The 19,152-nt window shown below is 37.7% G+C and overlaps 1 protein-coding gene across 1 annotated transcript in view; it reads left to right on the top strand.

Annotated features, from left to right (window-relative positions):
- Positions 1–19,152, top strand: part of ITGA8 (integrin subunit alpha 8) — a 107,742-nt gene that overhangs the window by 60,662 nt on the left and 27,928 nt on the right. The window contains exons 22-25 of the mRNA XM_032183471.1: positions 4,429–4,508; positions 7,753–7,833; positions 12,608–12,713; positions 14,408–14,566. Coding sequence (XP_032039362.1) covers positions 4,429–4,508; positions 7,753–7,833; positions 12,608–12,713; positions 14,408–14,566 — 426 coding nt within the window. The remainder of the gene's footprint in view (positions 1–4,428; positions 4,509–7,752; positions 7,834–12,607; positions 12,714–14,407; positions 14,567–19,152) is intronic.

Raw genomic sequence — 19,152 nt, forward strand, 5'->3', positions numbered from 1 at the left:
CCAAATTATTTACTCGGACAGGAAAATGTTGGTGCAATAAGAGACAGTACTGTGCTTCTGAAAAACTAACAATCTGTTGTTCTAAAAAATTGATGATATTAGATAACATGTTTTATTTCACATACTCTAAAGAAAGTTAGTGTCCCTCAGTTTAAGTCCCAGAAGTTGCACTAGTATGATGAGAAGAGAATCCCAATCCATAATGTGTAATGTTTATTTCTGCCTTAGTATTCGTTCTATTTAAGATGTGTGTAGTAAATAACAGATTCTTTATTCTGAGTCTAATCTTGAGTGTATGAGCATTCTCTTATCAGTTTATGTCATGACTTACATCCATGAAAATCATGTTGGAGTAAAGTTTTCCTTCACGTTATGAATGTCATTTGGATTGAACATATTTGGAGACAAAAAAAGAGCTACCAATTATCATCACTTGTTCCTATGTCCTGACAAACAGTGCAGGGCAGCCCCAGAAGTGTTGAACCTAGGAATGTTCTGCCATGGATGTCCCTGCAGAGGAATTCTAGCACTGCTCATGGTATAATCCTATGGGTGTTTAACCCAAACTTTTTCAAGATCTTTCAAATGGTTTTGAAATAGTTCCTGACTCAGCCTTGATAAAAGAACCAAATGGATCACATGATAGAAGATTTGGACTCCAATAAGCTTGTTTGGATATGTAAGGTTGGCTTCAGATCAGTCATAGAGCTTTTGAAGGCAAGTGTGAGACCAGGTGTCTCGCACAGTCATGATTACCAGCAGTCCCAGGCAGACTCCTTAGGATTACAAGGAGCTAGAAACCACAGAGAAACAAACTCCAGATGGTGGACCCACTGGGAGCAGGAATGTGCTTGGTGAGGGTTCTGCTCTGTAAAACTGATGCAAATTAGAAGTCTGAAGAGGGGAACTTTAAAAGTATTTTCTGGGAAAGGCATTGCACTAGGAACGCTGACTGCATAGATAGTTGAGTCAGTGAATATAGAAAACAGGGCTAAAAGGTTTTGCATTTTTTATTTCATTCTATTAAATGAAACTCCTAAAAAATAAGAGTAATTGAAAAAAATACTGAGGAATGGAGTTTTCCTAACATGATGATGGGAGGCACTGATGGACCAAAGCCCTAGAAAAATCCAAACTCAAGGCAGATAACATCGCTTACCAGAAAACCAGCAAATTTATCTACTGATTTGTTTCTTACTTAGTCCTATGGCAGAAGCACATTATCAAGATAGACAAAAGTGGACAAGAATCTTGTGGATGATTGTGCGGGTAAGCATGGGTTTTGAAGAGGAAAGGGAGACAAGAAGCACTACCATTTTATATCAATCTAGGAGCAAGTCTGTGTTGCTTTGCATTTTGTCTTAAGTATAAGCAATGGAAAGGTCTGAATGTGGAGATATTAAACTACAGCCCCTCTACTCTCCCCTGTGAATCCAAAGCGCTGTTTCCACATCATCCTTGAGCCAAACTACTGGCAGTCTGAAGACCTCAGGAATGTTATTTGGTGGCCACTGAAGCAGTGCTACTCTCACCTGTCTCCTCATGGATTCTGTCAGCACAGCTAATCCTGTTTTGCTTCAGAGTCAGCACTTGGGCTGCTGTAAATGCATTGTTACCAAATATTCCAAAGCAAAATACTTCATAAAGAGAGACTTGGAAGTAGCAGAATAAAACAGCAGGGTTCATAACATGTTTAAGAATATTCTGTTTTGAAACAAAAAAGAATCTCACACTTGAAAATTAAGGCATACAAAGATAAAGCATCACAAAGCCAGATGGCAAAAGTGTTGGATTATAGTTAGCGAAAGCTTAAAGCCTAGCTGTATCTTTGAAACCAGCTCTCCTGGAAGCTTAGTAAAGGTGAAAGCACTTGAGCTTTTTCAGTCCAAACATATTTATGATGGCAAACGTACTTCCAACAGCGAAATACCAACCCTTTGTACAAATTGCATAAATCATGAGAGGCTTCTCTGATCCATTTCCAGTTTTGCAAAACAATTCTGCTCTGGCAGGAGATCAGTTATTCTCAAAACACGCAGTCAGAAAGGGACTCTGTGGAAGTTGTGAGGGAGTGGGAAGAGAGGGTTAGGTCAAAGTCTAACATTCTTTAAACTCTTAACTATTGAGTCACTGTAATGACTTTTCAGCACCCTGAAACCTGGGGATTCTCCAACACATTAAGATCAACTTTCTGAGGATGAGAATTATGTCAGGATTTTGTGATGTACCCCATGGGATATTACTGCTGTGGGCTGCAGAACACTTTACATTTTCAACATTGTCATCAGAATGACTATCTCTCTGACTTCTTTAAATTCCATGACCTTAAAATATTTACTGCCCACAGAAAGTCTGTATCCTTTTCAATAGTATCTGCATGGTTAAAAAAAGAAGATAAAAAAAAAATGAGAAAGAAAATCCCACAACCATATGGCCCAGAATTCAAACTAGATGTCTGTGATACCATCTCACAGGCAGAGAGGAAAGATGCTCAAAGTACTTAGTTTATGAAATGGATCATACTGACAAGCTTACTAATGCCTCTTCAATGGCTTTAGCAAGTGAAATGTAGATCTTATTAGAAATAGAATAGGTAGAAGAATTTGGAAGGAAATAGAAACGAATGGCAATAAGGCCAGAAGGCTGGGAGGCTTGGACGATCTTGCCTATGTCTTGGTGTGTAGCAAACTAATTCTTCAAGAGCACAGAGGCTTTATCTTTCTTATGCTCTGTAAGACACGTCAAAAAACAGTAGCCATCTATCTCCCAGTGTACTCCTGGGTGCTGCCGAACATAACAAATTAAAGATTATCAGTAGTAGTAGAAATGTCATATATTTCAAAGAAGCATGATGATTCTAACATGGCAAATGATGCACTTCAGATGAAAGTAACTTCACTTGGAACATTTAAATAAACTATTCGGATTAAATGAATCTCTTACTAAAACAAGGAGATCCTGTGACTGCTAGTGTACAAACTAAAGCAAATTCAACTCCTTTGGCCTCTGAATTTTCAGCAAGGGCATGTTAGGATCTTATTAGTAGCTTTGTCAAGGGCTACTTGACATTAACAAAGTCATATTACCACACAGAGGCAACATCTGCAGCTCATTAGACTCATACAGTAGAGGTATGTTTCGGTATTAAATAAGGCATTAAACCTGGGACATCAGGGATATGATGGATCATCAAAACTGCAGTTCATGCCTGCTCTGTTAGATCAGAGGAAAATTATGTCTTTGGTTCATCAAAACTTTTTTTTCTGCTAGAAATGGAAACAAATTTATGTAGACTGATCAGTATGACAAAAGCTGAAATCAGTATCTTATTTATTTATTTATTTTTGTCTCAGAGATTAAAAAGATCATGATATGTTTCTAAAGTTGAATCAATAAGGTTAAAATCATCCCCAGAATGGTAATAAAAATAGTTTGCATCTGTATTCCAAGCCAACTGTTCAGCTTCTGGTTAATTTAATGAGTATTTTCCTTTCATCTTAAAGATTTTACTTCCAAGAAGAGAGATTAGCTCTGATATTAAAATGAAAACAATTCAAATATTTGAATGTGCCATTTTTTCATGGTAACAATATTGCTTCTAGCATAGGACAATTGAAAGAAGTAATTGAAACACGTTAGCTAAGTCTCGCTCTGCAGATGGATTAATATTCAGTGATCCACCACCACAAGTGAGAAAAGAGGGAAAATTGAGTGAGGACTTATAACAAAATAATGCTTGGAAAAAAGAGATTTCTTAAACATATGAAATGACACCCACAGAAGAAAATCCTTCCTTGTCAGTGATACTGAATCCGTGTCCCAGACAGAAAACTACGTTGTTGTGTTGTGTTCTGTTGCTGGCAATGCTGCCCCAAGTATGCCAAGGAAAGCATACTGAAGAGACAAGTCTTTATTTTTCTCCACATGGAGAATATGGTTATATGTAACAATCCTTTTTAAAAAGGAAAGCGTGTATGCAAGTTATCTGGCAGGAAATGTTACTATCAGACAGTGCAGGAGGTGAGAAGGAGGGGAGTAGTGGTACTTATATGCAGAGTATACAGGCTGTATGCTTTGCTGTCAGTCTCAATGCAAAATTCAGATTTCAGAAATTGCCAGATTAAAAACATATGCAGTTGAAATGAGGCAATTAAAAGGATTAATTTAAACATTGCGGGACGATTTTATTAATTTAATGTGGAGGACAGATGGCATCTCCCCCTCCTCCCTAGCCACTTGCATAACCAGTGATGTAACTAAGTCCAGCAAGAGGGTTACAGAGACCCCACCATATGCTGTTGTATATCCCTTCTTTAACTACCCTTCCAATTCCATTCTGTCTTCTGAATGAGCTTGTTCGGCTTTATTCCATTACTGTTTCAAAAAGCAAATGGAAATTAGTAACCTGTTCTTTTGTTTCTTTTCCAGTTCTCTACAGGCATCCGCTTTTCTGTTCAGCATTTTGAAAATTCAGATTTCAGCATCAATTTTGAGCTGCAAATAAAAAGGTTAGATATTTTACCAAGAGCACGGTTATTTAAATTCTGAATTCCTGTCAATATCTGGAGTTTAAGAAGTTTAGCTCTTCAACTTCAGTAGTTATTTCTCCTTTGGTAGCTTTCTTCAGGAGGATTTGTAGAGCTGGGGCCATGTTAGCTTTTAACTATATCAGTCTTAGAGTTATTCTAAGGTTTTTATTTTGTTAAAATACAGGTTAACTAATTTTGGTTAGTGTTCCAAGGTTCTTCCATAGATTTCCCAAATTTGCACGTGGTTCTCCACTTCGGGATTAATGAACGGTGATCATTTTCCAACAAAGTTCTGTATTTTAAAGTATAAAATGCTCTTGAAACATAAAAGATATGCCACTCCTTTACAGCAATATAGAAAATAGGTGAGCAGTTAAAATATGATCAAGTTTTCCTTTTTTTTTTTAAGACATGAACTTAAAAATATTTTCAGTTGTTTTATATCTGTATTTTTAGACTTACTCTTGATTTTTTTTACTGAAATAACCAGATAATTGTTCTTTAATATATATGAAAATGTTTTTTGAAAGTCAAAATGCTTCATATTTTATAGAAGATGTAGTTACAGTTACTGTCATAAAGAGAGGAAGCTGTTTCAGTTTTATTCAGGTGAATCTGTATTTATTTTTTTAAGTTCCTCATTTGTGGGGATGAAATATTACTTCTAGAGAATCTTCTGTTTTATGCTGAGCAATGCACAGGGACAGAAAAGCACAGGACAGGCTGGGTTAGAATAACAGCAAGCACAAACTTGGGAATTTTTCAGTAGGTGGCTGAGCTTCTGCTACGTCTGTCCTCATCAAATGCATGCTGGAGTTCCTTATGGGGCCCTCCCTGCCCCACACACACAGACTTAATTGCTAATGTCTGGCCTTTAATGAGGGCCTTGATCACGCTCACTATGGTAAATAACTGCGACATTTAAAATGTTTAAGTCATGCTTCCAGAATGTAACCCTGGAAGGAAAGGACATGCAGAAACCTGGGAAGGGCACAGCAACAGAAGGCTGCAGAAGCCAAAGGGCTGGGAGGGTGGCTGACAAGCTGGAGGCATGGGGACCTCCAGAGAGAGAGAAAATATGTAACTTCTAGCTTGTAGGTCCCCTGCTCACACCACTGTTCACCATCAGGGCATTAATGCAAGTAACACAGTTGTATATATGAAATACTTATCAAAGGCTCTCATCGTTACCCTTTTTATGCTGTGAAACCAGGGAGGCTTGGAGCTTGGTGGGTTGATAGATCTTTCCAGCTAGAAAGAGCTGAGGGCAGGTCAATTCGGTAGAAAAAGTGATAAGGTAGAAGTCAGAACTTCAAGAGGCAGCAGCACCTCATAATTCCTCCATATCTACTGACTGAAACGTAAGGGGAAGAAGTCTGTTGGACTACCAGGAAGGCAGGACAGTTTCCACAAGTTGGTGTCAAAATGCTGAACAGCACCCAGCTACTTAAATAAATACATAAAAGTTAAGCTTCTTGCATAAGGAATGTATCCTATAGTTAACACACTCCTCTACATTACTTCCCAAGCAGCCATACCATTCATGTATTTCTTTGTCCTTAGTGAAGAGGTAAAACAAATTTAAAAAAAAAAAAAAAAAAAGGAAACAGAAAATTTTAACTCAGAAAAAGAGAAAAAGGAAGTGACCTAAAGTGGAAAGAAAGGGAGGCAGAGAACATGTCTGAATCTGTGTCCTTATCTGAGTTATTCTTAAACACACCTTTAATTTGCTCCAAAACATCAAGTGGAAAATAATTTTTTTGCCTTGCAAGACTGAACTTCATCACTTATAAGAAATAGGCAAGAGGCTGAGTAGGGTTTTGAAATCTGATTCGTTTTCTGGTGTGGATTTTGCTAGGCATTATATACCCCTAAGCAATGGAGATGTCCTGGCACTTTTTTTAAAACTATTGTTACCTACAAAATAGCATAACGCACAAACAGGATTTAAATGCCAAATATATGTGATCAAACTCTGTATTGTAACTCCATGGAAAGTAGAACTGTAAGAAGATGGAGAACAACTGATACTAACAAATTAATTGTATAGTCATTTTTTACTTAAAAGCAAATTTTAAACGCTGACTGCAGCTCAGAACAATGGCTATGGAGGATTACTTCAAAAGTTCACATGATGTTTGAGGGGAATCTGCATTAGTTTACAAACAAATTAGAGCTGCTCCTAATTTTAGCAATCTGTAACCAGAAAGCCTGGATCAAAGCACTATTGGCCTTTACTCCTCAGGAGTCAGTCACTGGGAATTCTGGCCTCCTCTGAATGTTTCCATTTGACTGATGCTACCCAGATGTGATAACAGTAAACTGTGACAGCAATAGACACTTAGACTCCATGAAGTAAGGAAGTGCTTCCATGCTTGCTTGAGTAAAACCTCCTAATTTAGTGTCATTAATCCCATAATTAAATATACTCTAAATCTCTAAATATTTCTTTTACTGTCTTCATGAATTTAAACCTGGAAACTGTTCTTTATGTGAATGGACTACAGTCACATGAATGGCCACTTGAAGTGAGAGAAACTACTTTTGCTACTAAGAATTTCCAATAGGATAAGAAAAGGAGTGAGAGCACACTTTAAATGTAGAGATGTGTCTTCAATGCTAAGTGGGATTAAGAGTGTAAACACTCTCTGGATAGAAGAGGGGAGAGAATAAGAAATGGAAAGAAAGCATTTATTTAGTTAGTTATCTATTTATATGTTTTTGCTTTAAAGATTGTCATGCAGAAGTCACAAGTTTGGAGAACTGGAAAGGCAGATTTTATTGTAACAAAGCCTATCTTGTTCATTAACATTGCCTTCCTTCACTACGTGAATCAACCTCATATTCTATTAAGATATCCCTATCCATACAGATAGCCAAGTTGAACAAGGAAATTTAAATTATATTCTGAGCCAAATAAATCTGTATCACCGTATCCACCCATATCCGCAGGATCCTTTAAAGGAAGTTTGAGTTGATTATACTATAAAACATGTGATGAGCTCAGACTTAAATACAAATCTCCTACAAGACTGAAGAGTGGCAATAACAAAACCCACATTGTCATATGTCCAACAGCACCACTTCCCAGCTGGAGACTTGTGGGTGTTCAGTGCTGTATCTATAACAGTCTAGAGTTCAGCTTTTTTTAAAACAAAACAAAACAAAACAAAACAAAAAAAAACCTTTTTTAACCTTTGTACCAATCTTAAATCTTTTCCAGTTCTAATAAGATCAATCCAACCAGCAATTTAGTTAACCTCCATATCAACATCAGTGCTGTGGCTCAAGTACAGGTCAGAGGGTAAGTATTCCACTATTTCAATTCAGAAGGGTAACTGTTTTTGTATTGAATCTTTCTACATATAATAATTCTGTCTAGTGGAATCTTTCAACATTTTATAATCCCAAGGGCCTTAACCCAACAGGAACACCTGAGAATTCCCAGGGAGTATCAGCCATGCAAGCCTGATCAGCTAAAGATGTAACAGGCTGTGTAGGGCATTATTGCCCATGTAGACTTCTTTAAACTTACCATGTTGGTGCAAATGCAGCACACTGTAGAATTCCACACTGTAGTAACAGCAGTTGGACCCAACCTTTTATTTGGGTATTCAAATCGTGTCCATGGACATTACTAATACAGAATGTCTCTTTATGTGCGTGGGTCTGCTTGTGCAACCACCTAGGCACTTAATTCTCAATACCAAAGCAGAATCTGCTGTTTTTATCATTAGAATGATGAAACAAATTAAGGCATATGCTAATAGAGAGCAGAGTGAGACCCTTGGAGAAAGGATGAATAAGGAGTGAGCTATGACTGTGACAAGAGTGCAGCCAGCTACTACTGTAGTATTCTTACATTTCTATCTGAAGCACGTCTGTCCACTGACACAAGGGATACTGAAACTAAACAAGCACAGGATATGATTGAAGATGATTATTTCTATTGTCTCTCTTTTCACATACAGCTTGGTTTAGGAAAGTAAAAAAATGCAATTAGGGAATCAGAATCTCAGACTGTTCTGTAAGATCTTGGAACTAGACTGCTATCTTGGCATCCTGGAAGAGATCAGCAGGATGTTCTCTTAAAGCAAATGATTGCCAAAATGCTTTTTGTCTGGGAGCTCAGATTTCCTGCATCACCCCTTCTCAAATTATAGCTCTGAACCTTAGCCATTCTCGGCACTGCAGAGGGAGAGCAGGAGGTACCCTGGCTTCACTCCCACAATCAGACCATGAGGTCTGGCTGATATAGGAGGAGTAGATGTCTCTTACGTTATCCACCTCAGCAGACTGCCTAAGGTGTAAACAAGTATGCATTTATTTATGCATTTATAGATTTATAAAAATCAATTTATTGTTACCACTTCTAAGACAATACTTTGACTACTCTGTCCCATAAAAGAATCCAACCATTTTGCAGATCCCAGAGATCATGTTTTCTGTTCTAAGACTCAACATAAGACTATAAGGGAGATTTTTGAAGAATTTTTCAACACAATTTGTGAGTGCTTTCCGGGTTAAGAAGGTTGCAGTTTGGTGGAAGGAAGATGACAGGCACACAAAAGACTATGTGGACATTTGTTAATGTTTATATTTCTGAAAAGGAGCAGCTGTAAGACTATTTAACAAAAACAGAACCTAAGCCGTTCTATGATTCTCTTGATTGATTCTGTGATCATATTTTCTGTAGTTAGTAATGATTACAGGGCAATGATCTGGACAAGAGAGGAATGTCACACTAACAAGGTGAAAAACATGAAATCAGGGGCAAGGTAACAGAGAAGTAGAGGCTGAGGTAGGATCAAAGGAGTTAGTTGGTTGGCTGCAGACAGGAGAGAGAATGCTGCTGGGAGAGAGCATCCATGACTGGATGCCCAGGTTAAAAAATGGCTAGAGTTTCAGTGCAGCAAAGAAAAGGCTATGCATGTAGAACATGAGATTTTCCAGTAAGGGTTGCTTTCAAAGCTGCAGATGCTGATTTTTTTTTCAGTGATATTGCTCATCACCTTCATAGAAAAGTCTTGCAGTTTGAATTCTTTGTAAATTTCACCAAACACGACTCAAACAACCTCGGTTGTTAAAAAGAGTTTGCTAACGAGTGGAAAAACGGGCCTGAACTGCTGCCTGCAGTGCTAAGAAACAGGTTGTTAAATAGAGAAATTTATTTAATTGAACAACTTCCAGTTCCTTTCCTCTTAAGTCCTTTGGTTTTCATGTTAACTGTAATATGCGTGTACAAAGGAAAATTCCCAAATGCTTTGTTGACAGATTTTGCTAATTACTCAGAGATGGTGAAACACACAGCTCCATGGGAACTATTTGCTCATTATTTCCTAGATAAAAATAAAAGAGAGTCTATGTCCACATTTGGACTGGAAAATATCTTACACTGATTTCCATACTGCTCTGCAGTAGGGGTGGATGAAGTGGGACTAGAATCATTATATTTTACTGAGAAAACTAAGTGCAGTTACCAGATTGTGCATATGCATACATGCATATAAACTTACACAGTAGATGCATGCAAATACTGCCTCTATGAGAAAGGAAGAAATCTTTCTTCAAAAGAAATTTAAGATAACTGCTTAGATTGTTCATTCAATGAATAGTTGCTCAGATAACTGACATTTAATTATGCTGCTTACCTTTATCTCTATAAAAATTTAAGAGTTTTATAGCTGTAATTATGATTTTCCACTGCTGAAAGAGCATTAGAGCAATGAGGGATTTAGGAAGGAAGCAATTTGGACTGGGAAGACTAGCAGCAGGCATAATTTTTATTAGTATATCCTATATAACCATTCTTTGTAGAACTTCTTTTATCTTGTTTTTTTTTCAGTGCTCGTCTTTATCAGATCATTGTCATCTAAAAGTCCAGGAAAAATTCTCACCTAATAAACCATTCAAATGTCAAAATATTCAAAGTTAATAACAAAATAAAATAGTCAAAAGAGAGGATTTCTGTTTTATTTGGCCTGATTTTATTACCTTCATGTCAATAGCAGAAGTGCTTAAAATATCTTTGTAAAATCTATTAAAATAAATGTACACATTCTTACATAATTTATAATCATTTTAACTGCATGTCTATGTTTGCACTTTGCACTTTGTAATTCCATAGATAATAAAAACACTGTGCAGGGAATGTAACAGAAAACACTGACTTTTAAAACCTTGCTTCTTTTTATTGATGTACACCTTGTGTTTTGAAAATTTTTGTGGTAGCTGAAAGGTCTCCATGTCTTGGCTTTTCTGACTACACGGGAAAGGTCCCACTCTCCACAGACAGTTTATAATTAAAGTTCTCATTGGAAGGTTATTTGTGAAACATAATAAGCAAAATGTCATCTGAAATGACATTTTATGAATATGCTTCATTTTCTTTATTATTTGGCTTTGCTTTTCAGTTTGTCTTCTGACATGCTTGTTAGTAGGAACTAGTGGCATTTTGAAGTCTGGGAAGTATTATCTGGGGAAGAGTTAGCAGGATTCTCCAGGATGCCCTACATTTCATGAAGATCTGTACTTTAGCTGGATGGTATTACATTATTCTTTTCCAGGGTCTCACCCTGCTTTGAGAAGCTCTGTTCTGTGCAAAAGTTTGTCAGACATTTCATTCATTGTATATGGCATAAGAGCTGGAAGCAGGAACATTTCTTCTTCCTAAAATATTTTGAAATTGTCAGGATTTGTAACAAAATCTTCTGGTTTTCTGTTCTCCTTCTTCAAGGGGAAAACTGTGTCTGCAGTGATGCTTCCTCTGTTTACACTCAAGTGAAAGGGAATTGACATCAGTGAACGAAGTCCATCATTTCACTCAAATTTTATATTCTGCGCCAAAAAAAAAAAAAAAAAAATCAGCAGCAATTTTAATTTTTTGTTTTAACAGCTTTCTATCAGCAAACTCTCAGCTTTAGTAGAGTAAGCAATGAAATTCAATGCCTTTCCTCTTAGCTAAAGAATCTGGGAAGCAGCAAAAGTGAGTGAGAGCTGACCCTTGTAAAGGAAGGGTAATGCTTACTGTTTTAGCACCAAGAACTACTTCCAATACAAGCAGATGACAGATATCTGGGCCAGCACTCACCTACCACGATGGAAGAAATTATTGGAATCTGATTTCCCAAGATCTCAACAACTGAACAAGGTTAAAGTTGGCATCTGAATGAAGTACCTCCAGGCAACTTTCAGTTTTCGTAGGAAATAATGCTTGTGATTCAAGTGGAAATGTTAACAGAAGACTGCTTGTTCCCTTCTTAAGAGCAGACCCAGAAGGAAAGGAAAAACAAAATAGCAGACCTAAAGAAAGATGTCAAAGTCACTGTTTTTTTAAATTTATTTTTGATTTTCATTGTTGACATTGCAACAGTGTTTTGGGCAATGCCCTAGCTACCACTTTGTCTGCAAAGCAAATGGGAAAGCCTGGAGCACTTTTTCATGCTCTGCCTATGAATTCAGTTTCTTGATACACCAGTTTGCTTTGTGGCTTTATGGAAGTCATTTGCCCTACCTGTACCTCAGCTTTCCACCTGTAAAATGAGGTAAATGACTACTTTATCGTTCCTTTTTTAAAAGGGATAATAGCAAAGGTCATGAGGAATTTACAGTCAAAGAAATTAAATATTTAAAAAATATTTGCAGGAAAGTTATATGGATGGCATGAGGCATCTACGGGCTTAAATGGAAAATGCATTATTTACATATCATTACTCTACTTTTGTGGATAATGTGTTCAGATAACTCATCTGTGAGAATGATGTAAATGCCAGGCAGACTGCATTCCTCTTCGCCAACAGAGAAGGAGCTACTTCCTTTGCTTGAAAAGAATTGCCCTTCAGAGGAAGTCTGAAACTAAATGCTCACCCTTGGAAGCCTGTAAGGAGTCAGCAGCACTTTATGGAGGCATCACATTGTTAGCCTCACCTAACTGTAATGAATGTGCCTAAATAAAGTGCCCTTAAGGTTTCAGGTCACTATCGGGGTCTTAATTTTCTTAATTTTTCTTAATTTCTCTAAAAGTACTGCAGCTGATCACTGGCAATGAATACTGTTTTAACTCATCTTATATATTACAGAGTGTCTCACCCCCCACAAATTGTTTTGCCGCTTCACAACTGGGAACCCAAAGATGAACCTACAAAAGAAGAAGAACTTGGTCCTTTAGTTGAACACATCTATGAGGTAAAACTAATTCTCATCAGTTAGATACCATCTGATCTTACCAGCCAGATACTATCACATCCTGATTCCATAGGATGTGACGCTGCTTCCAATGAAATCCTGATGAATTTGGATTATCGTCTTTATTGGCAAGTAGATGAAGTCATGTTTGTAAATATTCGAACTTTAAGACCTAACCCGAATTTAATCCAGAAATTCACAACCCTTTTCATGTTAATGGAGGAGCCACAAGTTTATGCTAGAAATCTGCCTTTGACATTTAATAGATTTATAAACATTTGGAGTGTTTGGCAAGAATTAAAAACAGTGCATACAGCTCATTACAGCCGATGTCAAATATTTTTAGTGACTTGACTGTTTCTTCTTTAAAAGCTGTGAGGAGAAGAGTTCAGGTTAGAAACAAGTGCATTGAGTGAACTACACAGAATACAGACCATCTTTGGAATCTGATGGATAACTTTTATTCTAGGCATAAAACAGTGTGCTTCTCATGTGGTTACAATTCACAAACCAGCAGTCAAGAAAATAAAAGCAATTGAGCTTAATTAACAGTGTAAGATAAAAATTTGCATAACATACTAAACTGTAGTGAATCAGGCTATGAAATACAAAATATTATTTGTGAATTCCTCATATTAACACATTTCTCTAAACTGAAAAGTCTCTAACAAATTTTCCTGTCTCAGCCATTTGACCTGTTTATGGAACAATATATGTGACCTCACACATATTTAAATAGTTACAGTGATTCAATAGTTACAGTGATTAAAGCCTTTTTCATGGTTTACTGATATCAGCAAAGCATAAAAAACCCAAACAGCAACATAAAAGCCCTTTACTGAAAAAGATGTAAGACTGAAAGTAGGTTTTATTTGGTTCCAATTTTTTTTTTTTTTTAAGTTATTTCACATCTCCAGAAACTTTGAGCAAAGTTCCATGGCATTCTGCTTGTGTACCTCTCATATACAGTGCTAGCACATACCCAAACTTTATGTGGTCATCAGATATTTTCAAATTGCAAACTAGTTCAACAGCACACAAGTTTTAATTTCTATTATTTCTATCTTTATTTATTTTCCCAGAAAAGAATGATGTCATGTAATGTTACTTTAGGAAAGCTAATTCCTTTTTTTTTTCTTCTTGGGAAATATGAACCGAGAAGTGCTGGAAATAGAGTTCTTAACCACAAAAACTAGTTTATGTTTTGCTACACCTTCTATTCCTGCAGCCTGAGATGTGATTCTTTTGCGTCATGAAGTTTCACCTTTTATTTTCCAGTATTTTCTGTTATGGTTTGTTGTTTATATTTGTGTAGTGTATTTTGCTAAGGTGTTTTGGTTTGGGTCTTGATTGGTGGTTTGTTTTTTTGTTTGTAAGATAATTTGGCAACTTCAGGTCTTTCATATGTATGAAAAAATGGGAAAGGTGGGAAAGTCTGTCTTGAATACAGACTCGGACAAAAAAGCTTGTTCTCCCAGATTTGCCATTGGCTTTTTGAACTAATATGTCAAGGTCCTTTTTCATTCCCTAACACAGATTTTCCATCAATAAAATTATTATAATAATCTATACAACTTTCCTGAAGTACTTCAGGGCTGCGAACATTAGGAATTTGGAAATGGCTAAGTAGCAATTGCTGTGTCTTTAGCTATTATTCACTGCCTTTGAAAGCACTGATAATACTTGTTTCTCAGCTTCACAATATAGGACCCAGTGCCATCAACAACACAGTTCTCCATGTGGGTTGGCCTGTGTCCAGTCGTGAAGAATTTCTTCTTTACATTCTCCATATCCAGACACACGGACCACTGCACTGTCAGACAAGCTCTCCTATTAATACAATGCAAATAAAGGTAAGTCACTCACTGTTATTTCCATCCCTGTCTATATTTGCTTGCATTTTCTGCCTAATTCTTCACAATAGGATGGAGTTTTTTGTATTTTTTTTTCAGAATGGCCCTGATGCCATTTTCGTGGGTAAAAAGCAAGAGATAGTCCATTAAGAGTCCAATGTGACAGCTGTGCTTTGTGATATGTTTGGTTTCTAAACTCTTCTTATCAGCAGAAATTTATATGCGTTGATTCAGTGTTACAGCATTAGATACAAGATAATTTTAAAATAGAAGTTTTTAATATTTTTATGGAGAGCCTTTTCTAACATGCCTTTGAATAGATGACAGAAAATTCTACTGTTTTCATAGGACCTAGAAAATTCTTGTTAATTTACGTTAATTTAGAAAGTCAGCTGTACAGCAGAGCTTAACAGATGAGTTCCCAAAGGTGACAGAAATCTTCAGTTGAGCACAGCACGGCATAACACATAGTACAGCATAGCATGGGTTTGTTTTTCACAAGGTCTTAGATCTGAACCTGTTAGCAGTGTGGAACATGCTTTATAGCACAATACTGCAATATTATCAGAATGAAAGGCATTAAATTCTTACAGCTGTTTAATAGACAGCAGGCAGCCACCAACTATTGTGCCATAAAGTATTTTTTTAGAGTATTTTGAGTTACAACCCAATTTTAGTTAGTTTGTTGTTTGTTTGTTTGTTTTTTCCTTCAATGATATAATTTACAGCTAACTTGTGTTGGCTGTTAAATTTGTTTTACAGGATTACAGTCTAATTACAGCTTAAAGCCTCCCTAGGAAAATTTTGCTGCTGCTTGATTGTGCTTATGGGGAAAGGGTTTTTTTCAGACATGCAGCCTGAACCTCGCAACATACTCTCATTGTCTCTCATACTCCCATCATGAGCCTCTGTGAAGAGCCTGGCCCCGTTTTTGTGATAACTTCCTTGTAGGTCGTAGGGTGCTTTTTTCCCCCCTAGAGCCGTCTCACCTCTGAGCTGAACAAGCACTGGTCCCTCAACCTGCCCCTGCTCCTGTTCACACAGTGCTTGCTGCTGCCAGGGCATGCTGCTGGCTCCTCCACAGCTTAACCCACGTCCTTTTCTGCAGAGTTGCTGCATAACCACTCAGCCTCTCAGCCTATATTGCTGCTGTATTCCTTGCACCAAGTATATGATACATATGTTTAATATCACATACTATATTTTGTAATATGGTCAAGTTCAACATAGTTTGAGACAGTATACTCTGTAAAATTAGAGGCACTTCGGAAGCCTATACAGTTTTTACCTGTATTAAAATGTTCATGATTTTAAATTTTCAAAGAACATGCTTTGAATATCCTATGAAGTAAACTACCAATTGGATTCTGCACTGAGTATACTCCAGAAATGAAAATTTTCCTTTATTGCCAAGGACTTAGTCTAAAATTATTTTTATGCCTTAATCAATATTAACTCATTAAAAGTTATATCCATGTCAGCTGTGACAGGCATTTTTTGGTTTTGTTTGGTTTTGTTTCTTTTTTTTTTTTTTGTTATCCACTTGGAAATGGTTCTGTAGTTATTTTAATCATACCAACAGAAAGGAAAAAAAAAGAAATCCCCAACCATTTTCTTCAGGTTACTCCTAGGTATTGTTTTCTGTTTAAATTGTTTCTCCTTTCATGGATGTGGTTCCTCTGTTACAGCAGAGCTGTAGATCTCAGAATTTGGAGGAGGTGGGACCAAGGGGAAGCCTAGTAGCAGCCTCCTCAGCACACTGTTGATAGGCCAGTGTCTAAAAGCCTGTTTTAAGATCTGTGTTTGTGATGGCAGATCCCGCAAGAAGAATTGGGTTTGGCTCAAAGTCAGAAGATTTAGCAAAACACAGCTCTACATATTATCCCATCAAAAACAAGGTATCCAGTTTATTAAGCATAACTGCTTCCAGACACTTCTGGAGTAAACAACACTTCTCGAGTTTAACCAGTAGTCTGTTAAACATCTTGTGGGGTGAGCTGCTTTCCAAACGCTAAAGCTGCTATACGTCGTCTGCATACCAGGAGGGGCTGAGCTCAGTACAGTGGATGAAAGTGGAGACATCTTTCTGCTGAAGAGGATTGCTCCCCACCACAGGAGCTATGTGACAAGTCTTTAGCTTACAGAGACGGAAATGCAGAAAATACTTACAAGCATATAGAAAAACTGATGTATAACAAAAACATTATTTCTAAATTTTTGCATTTTCCCCAAGGAAGCCAGAGAAGGGTTAGGGTTACACCCTGTCATTTAGTTTCACTAGGGGATGAAAAATGAAATGAGTGATAGGGAAGTGAGGATGGAAAATGTTTCCATTTTGTGTCCGAAACAAAACAGGTTTGGAAATAGGTATTTTCTGCACCTATTTTTTAAAAGTGGTAAGGAACAAGAAGTGAGCTGCCAAATTTGTATTCGCAAGCCTAGCATCTCAAAGTCACTGCTCGGATCAGGTTGCAAATACATGAAATACATTCTGCATTCTGCTTTAAGTTGCAGTGGTTCAATTAAAAAGCTGGGATGGGAACATTACTGTCAGGAGGACAGAGCTTCTGGGTGGAATAGTGCCACAGCTCTTAATGACATTTTCAGGCAATGTACTTTTGGCAACTTTTTAATATTTTGAGTTTGGTTTTCATGTCCTATTTGATAAGGATTACATCTGTTACATAAAGAAGACTAAATCTTCGTGAGGCTTGTGCGAACCCATCTTGTACTAATGAAATACCGGTCCATCTGTCTCAGCAGAAGACAGCCTCAGATGCTCAGTCATTACTGCAAGAATTAAACATCCTTTCATTGTTTTAGCTTCTCGAAGCACTGCACAGCATGGATACACAAATCAGGTTTCAAATACTTAAGGCTTGTGTTATGCTTCAGATGAGAAGAGGATGCAGGGGGTTGTGTAAACACGGGATATCTGGCTCAGATTTCCAAATAAGGCTGAGGACACCGCATGTCTGGCTGCTCTTGGGTTTCAGAACCTAGCTCTCCTAGGGTGCTGGGGTGTTTCCCCTTTAAAATTATTTGGATTTTTCAGTTTCAGTTAAAGCAGTATATTCCTCCATATTGTTGAATTTATTGTCTTGTAGAAAGCTTTCCTTTGTGCTCCATTGTTTCATTCACGAAGACACATTTTGCCTGTAAACCTGGGCACGCATGGGAAGACTCCTAGGTAGGGGCTTTTCCTGTTCTGTAGCTTATCTTACTCTGGGGGTGGTGGTAGTAAAACAATGAATCTTCCAAATGGCATACAGAGAAGCAAAAGGAATGATCAAAGACACGAAACAGACCCCCTGCACAGAAGAAGTCGGTACCCTAGATGCTTCAATCTAAAGAGGAGGTGACTGTATCCAGCTAGGATCTGCAAGGCCAGAAGTGTCAGACCCGTGGGTGGGGACTGACTGCTCTGTGCCTGCTCCTGCCCAGGAATGCGTGCAGAGTGGTCACTGCACAGGAACTGCAGGATCAAGTGAAGCTCGCAGAGTCGGATTCAAAGCAAGCAAAGGGAAGCGGTGCTTTGTGCAACAGGTATTGGATGTCTGGAGCTTGTTGCCAGAGGAAGTAGTGGGGGTTAAAAGTTTACATGGTTTTAGGAGGAAACTGGACAAATCTGCAGAAGTCCAGTGAAGATTAATAAATGAACAGAAACTTCATCCACATCAGGAAGTCCCTGAGCTGAAAACATGTGGAAGCTGCAGTTTTAGGAGAGTATCATGTATGCATGCCCTGTTCTTACTCTTCCTTCCACATCTGTTTAAAGGCAGGGTTGATGGGAAGAAGGCTCAGCCAGTAAGCCTTTGGCCTGATCCAGTACTTCTGAGATTACTTTTTTTCCAGGCTAATAGCAAAAAGTAATTCTATGCAGCCTGTACCTATAAATACCAGAGGGATAGGCTGTGGCTTCCAACTATGACAGACTGTTCAGGGTGACCAAAATCCACCCCAGGGGTAAGGTACATCCACTGAAGTGGCTGGCAGGTGCTAACCTCTGCCAGAGGTGGTGTCTCCTCACACTGTGGAGCTGTTATCAGTGCATGTAAGTTCTGGTCCGGAGACACACACACAAAATATCCTCTTCAGAGCATTTCTGGTGCAGTTGCACATTGCAGCAGAGGCCAGAAAAGGAGGAAAAATAAACTGGCTTTTTGCATGAGAAGTGAAGAACTGGAGATATCTGGAAATCTGCTCAAGATGACAAGGCTGAGGATAGGAAAGAGCAGTATAGTTTTTCCTGGTGGGGAAACCAAGAAAATCCATTGTAGTTAAAGAAAAGGAGCAAGAATCCATTTTGAGTAAGGTTTAATGTGCAAAATATATGGTATATAGAATGGCTATGGAGACAGTTGTCCAGTTCTGTACTGTTGGCTCAAGACAGATGAAACAATAACTTTAATGTAGTATCTTTAACACGAATATTTAAGGCACTGGAGAAATTCTACTTTTGAACTGTTGCATGAGATGTATGCTTTTTCTTAATTGCCGAGGGCTGTTTTCTAGCCCTAGCTGTAATAATTCAGTACTGAAGATGCTGACACTAGGATCTATGAAAAAAATAAGTGAATGGAAAG

Source organism: Aythya fuligula, chromosome 2 (genome assembly GCF_009819795.1).
Source record: "Aythya fuligula isolate bAytFul2 chromosome 2, bAytFul2.pri, whole genome shotgun sequence".
Taxonomy (NCBI): domain Eukaryota; kingdom Metazoa; phylum Chordata; class Aves; order Anseriformes; family Anatidae; genus Aythya; species Aythya fuligula.